This window comes from Chaetura pelagica, unplaced genomic scaffold (assembly GCF_000747805.2).
Source record: "Chaetura pelagica isolate M959 unplaced genomic scaffold, ChaPel_1.0 scaffold962, whole genome shotgun sequence".
Lineage (NCBI taxonomy): Eukaryota > Metazoa > Chordata > Aves > Apodiformes > Apodidae > Chaetura > Chaetura pelagica.
Window position 1 is genome coordinate 104,719 of NW_009952479.1, and position 14,506 is coordinate 119,224.

The window sequence follows — 14,506 nt, forward strand, 5'->3', positions numbered from 1 at the left end:
CCCCGACCCGCCCCCCGAGGAGCCCCGGGCTGGACGGGGCCCTGGTGCTTGCTCAGGTGAAGAGCAGAACGTTTCAACTCATCTGTCCCCCAGACCGCAGGGCAGCAAACCCACTCTTCAGCTTTTCGAACGACCCAGCTGAGCTTCCCTCCAGCCCTGCGGCCACCAGGGTGCAAACTGCGCTTGAGCCGGGCAGGAAAAGCACCTTCCCAGCGCCCCCCCGGGACAGCACAGCCCCCCCACCTCCTGTCACTCCTCCCCACCGTGTATCAGATATTTGTGTTCTGATCTGCAGGTTTCTAAAATAACTCTTTGTCTAAATGCTCTCTTTATCCTCCTCCTGGCTTTCCTGTGCATTCACGTTTCTCTCAGCCTTTCCAGCTCCTTCATTGCTCCCCTCCCTGGCTGAGCAGAAGCCCACCCTGCAGGTGGGCACCCCACGAAGCAGCACCCAGCCTGTCTGCCTCACAGAGCCACCTCAGCTCTGGCAGATTCTGAAATTTCCTTTTTCCTCTGATTCATTCTAGACTTTCCCAGCCTTTCATTTTTGCAGCTCTCTCATTTTCCTGAGGTGCAGTTTTTCCACTGCACAGCATCAGGTCTTCCCAAAGCCTGACTGAAGGAGGCGTCAAAGCAGCCCCAGAGACAGAGGCTGATCCTCCCGTCTGCAAGAGAAGAGGCACGGAATAAATAACATCACATGTTGTGTTGGAAGTGAGAGACTGCACCTCTCTAGGCAGCTCCAGGCAAATTCACCTCAGCCAACTTCTGTGGCACCAACTACAGAGCTAAGTCAGGCTGCAGTCCCAGAGTAAAGAGAATAAATGGGAACATGGTATTAAGTTGATCTGCAGGTGTGGGGAGTTCTAGTCACAGGTGTGCACCATAAACCAGCAGCACTGCCAGGGTGGTTGTCTGGGACAGCCCAGAGGACAAGCACCAAGGGCCTGGGCTGGCAGTCAGGCCCAAAGCATCCTCAGAAAACCAGGCTGGAGCTGGAGGAGTCTCTGTGCCTGTCCTGCCTCCAGCACAGACACCACCTAAGAAATGCAAACTCCAAAATCCAACAGGAGAGAATACAGACCCAGTGTGGATGGAAAGCCAGGCAGCTGATGGCTCCAACTCTCTGTCCCATGAATCCATCGTAGTATTTGATATTGTTGATCAGCTCTCCATTTCCATTGTAGATTGCAGTGAACTGATTCATGGAGCCACTGGAATGGAGGGAAGATGGTGTCACTGCCAACATTGTGGTAACAGTGACAGTGTTGCCTACAGCTCCTTTCCAGCTCTGTTGACCTGAGCTGTTCATCAGACCAGTGTGGGATGAGTTCTGGTAAGTGGGAAGACTTACTTTAACTGTACCATGGCAACCTGAGCACAGAGATTCACAGACATGCTGGAACCACAAGCTCCCTGTCACACTGCAGGAGTGTGACAAGCACAGGAAGGGTTGATGCACATCCCTCAATAGCCTCCAGGACATGAGGCTGTGGAGCAGCTGCTGGTCCCCACTGAGAGCCCAAAAATAGAGTCTGACTCTGGAAAGGGAGTGTTAGGACCATACCCCAGCACTGCAAGTGGCCAGTGCAGAGGTTTCATTAATGCATGTGAGGGATAAAATTCTTCAGCTGCCAACCCAGGGAAGAAGCTGCACTGTTTGTGTTAAAACAAACAAAACAACCCCCAAACCCCCATGAGTGATGTCTGCAGGGACAAACTGTCCTCTCCATCCACCCCAGGGATGAAACCAGAACTTACCATGCAAAGAGGTTGGCTTGTGGGTGAATGTCAAGGGCCGTCAGCCCTTTGACTATCTGCAGGACCTTCATGGACTCAGGCATCCGGGGGTCAAAGAACCGCACGTCCCCGTTGACGCTGCCAAGACAGGAGTGCCCTGAGGTCAGGCTGAGCCCCAAGGTCAGGCTGAGCCCCAAGGTCAGGCTGAGCCCAAAGCACAGAGCCACCTGCCTTCCTGTGAGCTGGCACCTCCATCAGAAAATCAGGGCAGAGAAGACAGGCAGCCTCGCCTCCCCTGGCAGCACAGCTGAATTCCCACTGATGTCACCTCCATCTGGTACCATTCACAAGGCACCAGGAGCTCAGCCCCTGCCCACAGCCATAAGCCATCACTGCTTCCATTGCACACAGCTCACGGCCGTGCCTGCCCAGCTCAGTCATACCCAATACCCCAGGCTGCATGTCAGACCCTGGTTCCTTCTCCTTTTCCAGCAGGAAATTGTATTAGAATACTCCAACCAGATGGGACCTGCTGGTACCATCCACGATGCCCAGTGTCTGGACATGGATGCAGGAGCCCTTGCTGCCCAAAGTACGACACTCAGGAGACGTGTCAGGCCCCCTGAGGACTTCACCAGGGAGACAGGGTGGGAAAGCAAGAGTGGCAGTGACAGAGGCTCTGCTTAGTGGATCAAGCACCTTAAGTCTCTTATGGAAACTAAATTTAAAAATCAACTCATCTGCTCTTATTGTGCTGGCTTTTGGCACCACGACTTCTAAAGTGTTTGGTTTCTTCCCAAGTTGCTGAGGCCACACACCCAGGAATCAGCCCCGAGACAAGAACAAGGAAAGCCCTGAGCAGCACGTTGCCTTTCCTTTCTTTACCTCTAGAATATCTAATACTGATCAAAAGGCTGTTACACAGGATTACTTGTATCACCACAAGAAACTGCAACTCCAGCTGTCACATAACTAAAATTCAAGACAAATTAAACTTGAGGTTGATTTAGATCCAACAGAGTAGATGGAAATATTATTTGAGAGAGACCAAATATGCAGTAAATTAATTGAAAGCTTTAAACCTTGATAAGACGTGAAAATGGTTCTGAATGGATTGGAAGACCATGCAAGAGGTTTAAAGCTACACGGGAAAACACATCCCAGCTGCAGCAGAGTACCCTCAAGATTTTCAGGAAGTAGTTAGATCAAGATCTCCCTATGTCGTAGCAGTGGTTTTTCTTGGACCTTGCCATCAACTGAAGAAGAAAGTGAACTGGGAGAAACTGAGAGCAAGGTGGCTTTTCTCAGCAAACCCCGTTCCTCTGGGTTGGGACCAGACCTGTCTGTTGAAGTACAACCTTCTCTTGTACCTTTTAAATCCTGAGAGAAAGCACCACAAGCTGAGAAGGGCACCGAGGAGAGGGGGAAAAAGAGCCTTCAGACCCAGGCTGGCCAAGCTTAGAGGCCTGACCCCTGGGATTGTTGAAGGAGATTACAGAAAGGAAGATTAAAAACTCTAATATGTGAGCCCAACAAATCTGGCAGCTGCATCACATAATCCCCTTTCTGAAAATCTTAATACATTTTTGCTGGCCCACCTCCCCCCCTCCAGGAATGTTCTGAATCCCAGAAAATTGTGTTTTGTTTTCATTTTGTAATCAAGAAAAAGAGCCTCTTTGTGTTCAAACAGTGGCTTTGTGACAATAAATTATATTCTGCTGTTCTTTAATGGCCAAATAAGTATATGCTGCTCTCTCTGCAGAATTTACCAGGCAGCAGAAATGGATTTATGTGTAGAAAATTGCTAGACAGCAAAGTAATCCTGCACAGCAATATGCCCGACAGATGCAACACCAGCCTTCCTGCTTGTGTTCTTCCTCCAATGACCCCTTGGAGATGTTGGCAATAAAGAACAGCCATAAGACACCCTCAGCCCAGCTCTCTGCTTCACTCCATTCCTCCCTCACATGCCTCGTGACAGTGATTTCAGCACAGACGCCTTCTTGTTTACTCAAACCTCACTAACAGGCTTCCAAGGAAAGCTTCACATTTCTGCCTTCTCTCCACCAAGCTTGGAGCAGGAGTTAATGACACAAATGTCAAACTAAAGAACTTTACCCTCTTAGCCCTTGAACTACGAGAGGCAGATTTGGAACAGAAAACAACCTCGTGTTTAAGAGAAAACATCTCCAACAGTCACATCTCCCTCACCTGACGCTCATGATGTTGCCCTCGGGGTGTTTCTGCAGGTAGGCCTTCACCACCCAGGCCGTGTGCTCCCGGTAGGTCATGACACGGCTGAGGAAGAAGGAGAGAAACATTGTGAAGGGGAGGAGGGAGCAGGGGGGTCCCAGGCAGCCGGGGAGGGACGGGCAGTTACCACTCGCTCAGCGCCATTCGCCGGTCGAAGACGCGGATGGAACCGTCCCCCAGCCCCGCCACTATCAGGGAGCGATGGGAATCGCAGGAGAGGCTGGTCACGCAGCTGTCTGCTCCGGTGGGGATGTCCTAGGGGAGAGCACACAAAAGCCAAGATGAGACCACAGTGTGTCTTCAAGGCACTAGAGTCAAGGTGCTAAACCAGACGGACCCTGTGTCCTCCTCCTCTTCCTTTCCCCAGCCTGTAAATCCATCCAACACTAAACCAGTTTCCAGCCGTGACGCTGCCTTGGTGTGAAGCTGCTCCTCAGGCTCCAGGGACATGACCAGAAACAAGGGGTGGGAATCCTGGGGACAAGGGACATGCCTGCTGCCCTGCATTCAAGCCACAAGTGCCATAGATCAACCCAAAGAGCTGAAGGAACTCCAGCAAAAGCAGCTCTGGCAAATCACAGCTTCACAAAGCAGAAGGAAGACAAGGGCTGTTTGAGGAAGGAGGAGTTCATATCATTTTCTACTAAGAACATCTAATTAGTTAAAACAAATGGCCAGAGGAGTTATTTCTTGTAAATCACCTTTGTTGTGTACACATTGTAAATGTCACTGGAGTGGCAGGAGGGACAGGATATATTTAGAGGAGAAGGGTCATGTGAGACAAACATACCTGTGGAAACTCATCATGGCCCAAATAAAACCATGAAAACCAAACGTACAGAACACTATAGGTAACAACACACACACACAAAAAGGTGCAAAACTGCAAGGTATTAGTCCTTTTCATTCATCAAATGAAGACCCAAAGAAGCTCCAGGAAGTTATTTAAATGCCAGCCAGAGCTGTGCCACCACGGGGACATGGGACAAGCAGATCCAGGGCCTCTCAGAAGCCAGACATTGTATTAAAAAACACCAACGATGTGGAAGGAGGAGGCTGGAGCTGGCCAGGCCAGCTGTGCTGGGAGCACAGGGCCCCCCAGCCCTGCTGCTCTCCCACTTTTCACTCGCTATGACCAAAAGAATTGCTTGGAAAATGTCTGTGCCTGCTAGCAGGAAAAACATTTTCAACTGAAACGGGGAAAAGAAGCAGGATATCAGTCAGGAGGCAGGCTGGCAATGCATCAGCTGATTTCACACCTCAATCCTGCTCCTGGCTCTGTGCACATTCCCTGTTCCCAGCCACAACTCAGGGGCTCAGCCGAGCGAAGCTGGGGGGGCTGGAGGCACCGGCTGGGGCTGCCCCCCCACCTCCTGCCTTTGAAGCAGAAGTGAAAATAAAGCCCTTGCTTCTTCAGCTGCATCCCCAGTGCTGCCAGAGGGTCACTCTCCATAGTTCAAAGAGTGGGAAGGCACCTTTATTTGCTGGGATGACAGAGCTCTGCTGCTCTTTGTGCTGAATCTCACTTTTCCAGTGCTACTGACTCAGGCTGTTTCAATCACTTGAATTTCAACACAAACAACCTTTGCAGTTAAAAGAGAAACAACCTGGTTTTAGGCACTTTCAACACAATCATTAATCATCATAATTCAAAAGATTTTCAGCTCCTGAATTTTACTTTTGCTTAAATAGAAAAAATATGTGAAAGTAATTAAGATTAACGTAGGCTTAATTATCATGCATTGCAGGGTCAAAGTGTTGTAATTAACATTCATCCAAAGGTAATTAATTTCTAGCAGCTTTGAAAACTAGTCTATTTTCTTCAGCATGGTGACTCCATTCTCATGGACCAGCTGCTTTTGCCTTGCATTCCTGAGCAGCTTTTATTTGATGCCAACTGACACCCAGGCTTGCAGAGCCCTTCTCCATCACAGCTCTGCATCCCGGCACCCACCTGGGGATTTCCCAGCCTCCCCTTTCCCAACCACTGCTGCACACTGCCCGGGAACATCTGACCCCTTCACTACGTGGGTGTGTATTTTAATTTATCTTGTCACACCACCCTGAGGGCAGGAAGGTGAAGCTCCAGGACCTGTCAGCTCTGGATGAGCACAGGGGGAACTGGCTGCACGGGAGGACTTGTGGGAGGGAGAGGGGGAAGGGACAGGCAGGCAGGTGTTACCTGGACTTTCATTTCCCGGTCCGTGTCCCAGATCCGGATGATCCTCACATCTCCCGATGTCATCAGGAGCCCAGTCTGCTCCTAGGACAGAGCACAGGCAGGGCCTGCAAATCAACCTCTGCACTAATCACAGCACCGGCCTTTATGACCTCATGTGACAGAAACCATCATTGTCAGAGGAAATACAAATTACATCCAGACACATCCACACCTCCTCCAAATGGGATCAAATCAGTTGGCTCTGGATTTGACTCCAAAATATGACTTTGACCCCTTGTCTAGCTTCAGAGCTCAGAAAAGCTGTGGATCCAGGCAGGTGAACACAGCCTGCCAGGGACACTGGAAGCTGCTGGGCACTTCCAAGGGAGTCTTGATAAATTATCCAGCACTTTATGAGAACCTCAGATTACATGATGATTGAAGTAGACTAAACTGCTGACCCTTCACACAGCAGGACCTGAGAGCCTCTGGAATACCACAATTCCTCATCCTAATAGAAATATGTGGCTAAGGGGAGATATTTCTAAACAAAGTCACTGCTGCAAGACATTGAATGAAACAGCTTGTGAGGAGTAAAAATCCATTTGCCACACAGACAGACAGGGAGGGGAACAAGTACAATAGCTACAACACATTTACAAGAACTTCTGCTCCTCATCTTTGAGGGCAGAAACTGCTGAACAGGTGAAGCTCAGAAAAACCTCCCATCCGTGCTGCAAGAGAATTACAAGAGATTTTCTACCCCCAAAACACCCGACCCAGGCACCTGCTTACAGAGGTTCACAGACTGCAGGAACTCCTGAGCTCTGCTGCTACTGCAGTTTCCAGAGCAGAGCACGTGTGTGTCACCTCCTTCCCCAGCTGGGGGAATAAGATGCCCAAAAGCCACCAAGCAAACTGGCTCTCCTGGGCACAGAGCACAGAGTATCAGAACAAACCAGACACTGGGATGAGGAAAGTAGCTGGCAATTAAAACCCCTGATCTGGTGGGGGAACCTCCAAGGAGCAATTCCTGTACGTTTAATTAGAAAGACTTTTCTTACCTGTGTGCCAGCTCCACAATACAGAAACACTTTCCTTAATGCAGGGAGCTGCACACCAATTGTCTTCTGGTTTTGTGCTGCAAAGGCTGAACAACCCCAAACCTGTGCATTTTCCTGGGAGACTCTTATTCATACATTAAAACCACAAACATAAAAACCCCAGGAGGGCTATAGGAGGGAGCCAGGGAACAACTCCAGGTTTTGTTTGCTCCCATCTCCTAGGACAGGGCTCTCCCTCCAGGGCAGCATCCCTGCCTGCAGAGCCCTGGCTCAGCCTCTGACCAGCACCAAATGGGGCCTCTGGTGCTGAGCAGTGTTTGGTAACCACACAGAACCCAGAATCAGGACACATTCTGCAGCACCTCAGACCTGCAGCCTCCTGCTCCCAGCCCAGCACAGCCACTGTCAGTGGTATGTCTGCATTTCCACTCTGCAGCTTGCTTGTCCAGAAGGTACAAATGTGAATTTGTCTCAATTTACTGCTAGGAATTAGTCCCAGAAGGACATTTAAACCTACCCCAACATGGTCTTTGTCACCAAAGGGCCATCAGTACTTTTTACCAGACCAAATACCTTTACAGGGCACAAAGGAGGCATCCTATAAACACCAAGTGCTCTTCAAAGATGATGGAATGTCCTTGTTTTGTGCAGATCCAGAGAAAATAATTTGCTCATCTCCCCTTCCTAGGCTTCACACCCAAATAATTTCCTGACCCTGCTGCACAGCCCTGAGAAGGTTCCTCATCTTTACTGAAGGTCTATCATCTTACTGCTGGAAATTTGGGACTCTCAGCTAAGCCCAGAGCTTGCATCTTTAACATGAAAGTCCAATGGATTGTTACTTCAGCTTGCCTGGCAGCTCAGAGGGCTGCTTGAGATCTGAGGCAAACAAGAAGGCAGTGATTTAGATGATAAACATCACCGAAGTGTTCTCATTTGTCATCTTGTTTATGGTCCATGTGACAAGATGAACCTGGCAGGCTGAGACAGACACCACTGCTGCCACCATGGAGGGAGCGAAGCAGGCAACGTGCTCTTAGGCAGTTTTAAAGCTCCCAATTTTCCAGTTACATTCCCCAGTTTGAAGACAATGCTTTCCTCAGTCTGATGGGGAGCAGCAGCCTCCAGCCTGCTGCAGTCCCAGGTGTCCTTCCTGGGGAAGGGGACAGAGGTGGTGCATTCCCAGTGCTGACTGGCAGTTCTGGTGCTTGGCTTAGCATCTCTTGGGAATTTAAGCTCTGGGGATGCTCAGTGATGCCATCCAGGCAGCTTGGGAAAGTTTCACTGATGGCAGAAGCTCTGGAAGGGTTTTGCTTCATGCAAAATGGCAGAGAGATTTCCTGTGAGAGACAACGAGATGGAAAGGCCACGGGCTGGCCCCAGAGCAGGAGCTGACAGAGACCTCACAAGGGAATAGAATGGATATTATCCTAGATTCATGGAATGGTTTGGTTGTGAAGGGACCTTAAAGATCACCTAGTTCCAACCCCCACCTTAGGCAGGGACACCTTCCACTAGACCAGGTTGCTCCAAGCCCCATCCAATAATGCTGATCCATGGTGAGCCTTGTGGTCACCCAAGCAGCCAATGCAGCTCCTGCCTTTCTTATAAAACTGAAATAGTCCATCTAAGTGATAATCTCTACTCTCTGGAAGAGGCAAGTGCAGCATTTTGATCATCCCAAAACAAGGGATCTTCCCTTTCTGCCACCAGCCTTCTCCCTCTCTCCAGGAAACACAAAATACCATTTTGCTGCTTCCGATGCTCAGCACTCACAGGTGACCACCAGGGCATCACCACCACCCTGGACCAAACCCAGCATTCACAGAAGCAGCACAACATTGGCAGAAAAGCTGAAGCCCAGGACAACTCCCAGCCCCTGCCAGCAGGGAGCCAGGATGGCCCCGTGCAGAGGGTGTGTGGGTGCTGAGCCCCAGCCCGGGGGCTGATCCTGCTGCAGCCCAGGCAGTCCCTGCCAAAAAGGGGGTGAAGGGGGAAAAAGAACATCAGGATGCAACTGGAAACACCACACCAGTATTCTGAAAGGAAGAAAAGCCTTTGTACATCCACTTTAGTTGTTCACCAGCATGTGAGGGGGAAGGAAGCTTCCTCAGACTGCCAAGTGCTGAACCCACAGACACCAGGCACCGCGCGGAACGGACAGGAAGAACGGAGCTATTTTGATATACAAGGAAATATTTTCATGGTGGAAATGATACAGTATTGGCTCATGTTTATATGTTAAATTCCTAGTATTTTGGGATAAGGAGCAAATGTGGGACAATAGTAATTATAATTTCCTTTTTAATTAACAGAGGTCCTTCTCCAGGATGCTACAGCTAAGCCTGCAGTTCTCCTGCTGTGCTTTGGCTCGCAGGGTTGGCACCCGAGATGCTTCTCAGGCTCATTCTGGCCAAAAGGGAATGTCCCCTGCAAACCCCTGCAAGCTCAGCTTCCTGCCTGAGCCAGGCTGGGCATTACCTGCCACCTATTTCCAAGCTCCCACCTGCTTCCAGAAATGGAGAGGACAGGGACAATGCTGTGACACCATCACCACCACCTGGGAAGGGCAGCAGTGAAGCCTGGTGCTCTCAGCAGGGCAGGAACAGGGACCTACGCACCAGTAGTTAAGGTACAATTTTCCCATAACAAATATTATGTTCTCAGATAACGAGCCACAATCTTCCAGAGCTCAGGAGAAGAAACTTTTAAAGGTCTGTGTCTTGTTTGTTGGGTTTTTTTCCCCATTTTTTTTATTGAGTCTTTTAACACAAGTACCTGCAGTTCTCTACAACTCCAACCTATGCACAAGGCAAACACACCAGCCTCTCCTGAAGCTGTAACTTTCTACGGCTGTTCCCTCAGGATACCCCCTGAGCAACAGGCATTTGTCTGGATGGGGTAGTTCCTTGTAGAAATGTCAATAAATAACACTGGTGTTGAAAGCAGCTGCATTACAAGGGTCTGCACTTCTCTTTAATGTCACTGGAACGTGGCCAACCTGCACTTGGCATTTCAGTGAAAGCAGGAATCCTCCTCAGATCACAACATAAAAGCATCTCGGATTCTGACTGATGATTTTCTACTCATGGGCCCTCCTGGATGAGCAACGAGGCTCAGCACTGTTTTAATTTCCAGGAAGCAGTGGGAGGGTTGTATGACCTCACTTGTCATTAATTTCTACAACATCCTTTCAGAAAGTGTCACTCCCCTTATGCCAAGGACAATGTGCACCAAGTGAGAAGAGTAGCTGTGATGCTGGGAATCCAATTAAAAGAACACAAACCCCTGGAGCTGCAAGTTCTCCAGCTTTATTCCCATTAAAAAAACCTGACCAGAAATAAGGTGCTTCTCCCAAACTTCTTACTCCTAAAGGACAAGATACCAACCCCTGGGGAGATGTGGAAAGACTCACTCTCCTTTTCTCTCTCCCTCTTGTTCTCCAGGGTAAGCTCTGTCCCAGTTTGAGCAGCTCCTTCTGCAGGTCAGAGCCTTCCCTCTGCCTCCCTCCTGTGTCCCAGGCTGCCCCACACAGCTCCAGAGCCCTCCAGCTCCCCACAAAACCTCTCTTACACTGCCCTGCTAGCTTGTATGTCCAAGGAGATGCCGAGGCTGCCTCTCCACCCTCTCCCACCCGGATCTCTGCCTGCTTGCCAAAGAGTCAGCACGACCCCAATGCTGGGGACTCGGGGTGACCTGGTACCACCCCAACCATCACACCATTGCTCCTCCTCTCAGCTCCCACTGCCCTGCCCTACAGCAGTGCCCAGTGACCCCTGCCCACAACCAGCACCCAGCGATGCCAGAGTGAAGAGACAGTCCCTGTCCTGCTCTGGGCAAAAATTCCTCACAGCAACCGAGGCTACAAGACCAGATTTTCTGAGCTTTGGTGACAAAACTATTATATTTTATCTAAATATTGCCCATGTCTTTTTCTGTAAAGCAAACAACTAATCTCACACGTTTTTAAGACTTCTTCAGCGGGACAGAAGGAATCCTTTTGCTGCATTCTTCACCAGGAGAACACCCGGCCAGAAAATGCTGGTAAATGGTTTTTATTGATTCAGCTCTTCGTGCCCAGGACAGAGCTCGGGACCAGCAGCATCGACCCCGTGAGAGGGTGGCTGGAGTTTCCTGAAGCTGCTCAGATGCTCGGGTTACTGAGCAGGGAATTCCCTGCAGCCAAGTCTTGCTAATTTTAGCCTTTCCATTTGCCAGTGGATTTTTGAGTGAAAGGCAGAGCTGGGCAGCAGCTCATCAGCTTTGCTAATTTCCATCCCAGTGCTCTGACTCTGAACAATGAGAGAGAGATTTACAGAGACCCCAAGGTAAAGAGCTCTGAGTCACACACCATTGCCATCATCTCTGTCCTGGTAATCATTACAGACATTCAGCTCTTATCAGTCAGCAAATATTAATAATTGATGAATAACCCAAGACTACTACGTCAACGTGAACATCCCCAGACGTGCACACGTGGGGCCCTGACACATCAGCCATCTGCTTCCCCAGAGGACCAGGCTCCAGGGCAATGCAGACACTGCACAGTCCTGCTGCCACAGATGAAGGCTGGGGAGCTCATTTCCCTTCCTTCCACGTGAAAGAACAGAATTTGGAAAATTTATTAGGCATATCCTTGCCAAAAGTCCACTATTCTAAGCCTCCTGGGAAAGATTCATCAGCTTCTCCTTTTCACACGATCCTCACAGCTACAGTGTAGCACAAACAGACCCCAGTAAAATCCACAGCAGCTCTGTGGCAGTTCCCATTTGGAACCTGCTGTTCAAAGCCTTTTGTCTAGGGATGCTGAGAAATCTGCCTGGAAGTAGAGTCTTGTACATCCCACCCAAACCTCTGCCCACTGCAGAGGCAATGGTCCTTTTCCCAGTGGTTTGCTGTTTCCCTAGAGAGCACAGACACCCTCTAACATTCCTCACAACTGTTATGGACACAAGGCAAGGAGTGGGAGAGACAGGAGCAGCAAAGCTTTCAGGAACCACAAGGAAGCAGCTCTCATTCAGACAATGCCAAAAAAACCGACCAACCAGTCCATCAACCCAAAGCCAGAGGAGGAGGTCCTTCCCACCCCAGCTCATCATAGGTAAGAGGAAAGAAAGCACTCACCTCCCTGTTTACTTCTGTCAAGATAGATTGAAACCCTTCGGGCCAGACCTGTGAGAAGACAGGGATTAAGGGGTTGAGGCGCAGGGCAGGGCACTCAGCCAGAGCCACACAAATCTTAACAAAAAGGATTAGAAAAAGCAACTCAAATTAAAGGAAAGAGAAGCAGAAGCACAGCCCTCCACCCAGAGAGCAAGCACTGGTTCCACCACCATGTTCCTGGGAGAGCTGTCAAGGGCATGTGGCGTGTGAAGCCAGAAGTGAGGCTGGTGGGCAGCAGCCCAGACCTGCCCTGGGAGAGCTGGACCCTGCTCTGCAGTACAGCTCACCAGGAAGCAAGAGGCAGAATCCAAACAGGCCCAGCACAGAATACAAGGGTTCTGCCAGGGAAGGTCTGGGCTCCCACAGCCAGTGCCACAGCCCTGGGGGCTCCTTGGGCACAGGGGACAGCTGACCAGCAGCACAGGCTGCAACAACCTGCTCGTGTCCCTGGTAAACAACCCCTGGTTAGCCACAGACATGGGGCCGTTTCCAGCCATCAGGCAGTCAGACAGCACTGCAGCACATGGGGAAGTGAGAGGCACCTTGGGACAACCCTGGGAAGTCTTGCCCAGGAGCTCCAGGCATGCAGGGACAGACAGGGCTGAGCCCTTCCCAGTACCCCTTTGGAGGTGTTGCACTGGTTCTCTCTGCTGAACTGGAGAGGGGAAAACAACACAGGCATCTGCAACAGCCCAGAGGAGCTAGGAGGGACACAGAGAAGACACATCTGATCCCTGGGAAGCAGCTGGTCACACTTCTGTGTTCTCCACAGTCCAGAACTGAACTGCTTTAAAGGGCAGAGCCTTTCTGACCAGGGGATGGTGGCTTGTTTCCCTTTGTCACACAGGAACACCCAAAACAGGGCAGTTTCATTCAGAAGCACAAGCAGGGCCACTTGCCACAGGGTGAAGCCCCAGGGCTGCCCCAGCCCCAGCCATGGTCCCTGTGCTGCTGTGCCTTCAAACAACCTTCTTGATGGAAACTGCCAGAACTCCCAAAGCCTCCTGCTGTGAGATCACAGCTCCAGAGCCCATCAGGTTTATGCTTTTCCTATGCTGCTCACCAGAAAATGCTGTTTTTCCTCCCTCTTCTGATACCCTGGGCCAACAACACCAGGCATTTGCCTTCTCCTCAGCCCCCCCAGCGCTCACACCAGGGGTTCCCAGTCACTCCTCACACCAGAGAACCTGGTCCCAGTGCTGCTTTACACACCCCAGCTTTGACTGAAAGAAACTTCCTTGGTGCATCACAAGTACAGACCTAAACGAGGCCAAAATCAAAACCTCAGACACAGAAAAAAAGAGGGTGCCCACACAGAAGTTTGCCAGGGTTTAAATTAAGACTACTCTGAGTCTCAAGTCAACTATTAAGTGCAATGAGCTGGGGCCAAGTTTAACACAGAAACTTGGCTGCATCAGCTCATTTCTCCTACTTTGGGCTGCACACCACCACCAGGTCCTTCACAGAGTGTAGAAGTTTAAGTAGTGTGCCTCACTTGGGTCTGCTCCCCTCTCTCAGGCAGCCCCTGAGCACTTTGCTGTAAACCTGCCATCACTGGGACAGCCCAGAGATGCTTTCCCAGCTTCCAAAGGCTGTATTTTGGCATTGCATATTCCTCACTCCTTTTATAACTGGGAAAACTGCTGAGAAAAGTCAGTACTCTTGTTGCTGTCAAGAAAGTTATTAAATTCAGAGATGACTATGACACAGAGGAAAAGGGTGGGAGAGAAGGAAATCAATAGTAGGAGCAAACAAACTTCAGTAGAACTCCTGAGCTCTGCAGCTTCAAAGATGCATCTTCAGTTTTATGAGCCAGTGCTGGACCACAGCTATGGACTTGGCAGCAGAACTGCTCAGGAGAGTCATTTCCAAGGGGACCTGATCCACAATAGCTCTTTTGAAGTCACTGCATTCTTTCTTTCTCCACAAAGGAATCTGTCCTTCTGTTTTTCTGAACCTAATTCTATTGCTGAAAGGTGCAACAGGACCCAGACTTCCTAAGACTACAAGGGAAAGAAAAGGGCAAAAAGCTGTCTTAAGAGAATGGAATTAAAAGTTTCAACACTCCTCTCTTGGTCAGTGTAACCACTATATTCTCAGAGCTAAATCAGCTCATTTCTCAGCT

At 50.0% G+C, this 14,506-nt stretch overlaps 2 protein-coding genes across 2 annotated transcripts in view; both read right to left on the minus strand.

The window, feature by feature from the left end:
• CHMP6 (charged multivesicular body protein 6) overlaps window positions 1–390 on the minus strand; it is an 8,370-nt gene extending 7,980 nt beyond the window's left edge. Inside the window, exon 1 of the mRNA XM_010008656.1 lies at window positions 362–390. Coding sequence (XP_010006958.1) covers window positions 362–390 — 29 coding nt within the window. The remainder of the gene's footprint in view (window positions 1–361) is intronic.
• A 480-nt stretch (window positions 391–870) lies between these two features.
• The window catches only part of RPTOR (regulatory associated protein of MTOR, complex 1), a 123,569-nt gene continuing 109,933 nt past the window's right edge, over window positions 871–14,506 (minus strand). The window contains exons 30-37 of the mRNA XM_010008657.1: window positions 12,343–12,390; window positions 12,156–12,157; window positions 6,176–6,256; window positions 4,121–4,248; window positions 3,952–4,038; window positions 1,762–1,878; window positions 1,085–1,214; window positions 871–915 (exon numbers count right to left, since the gene is read on the minus strand). Of these exons, the coding sequence (XP_010006959.1) occupies window positions 871–915; window positions 1,085–1,214; window positions 1,762–1,878; window positions 3,952–4,038; window positions 4,121–4,248; window positions 6,176–6,256; window positions 12,156–12,157; window positions 12,343–12,390 (638 nt within the window). The remainder of the gene's footprint in view (window positions 916–1,084; window positions 1,215–1,761; window positions 1,879–3,951; window positions 4,039–4,120; window positions 4,249–6,175; window positions 6,257–12,155; window positions 12,158–12,342; window positions 12,391–14,506) is intronic.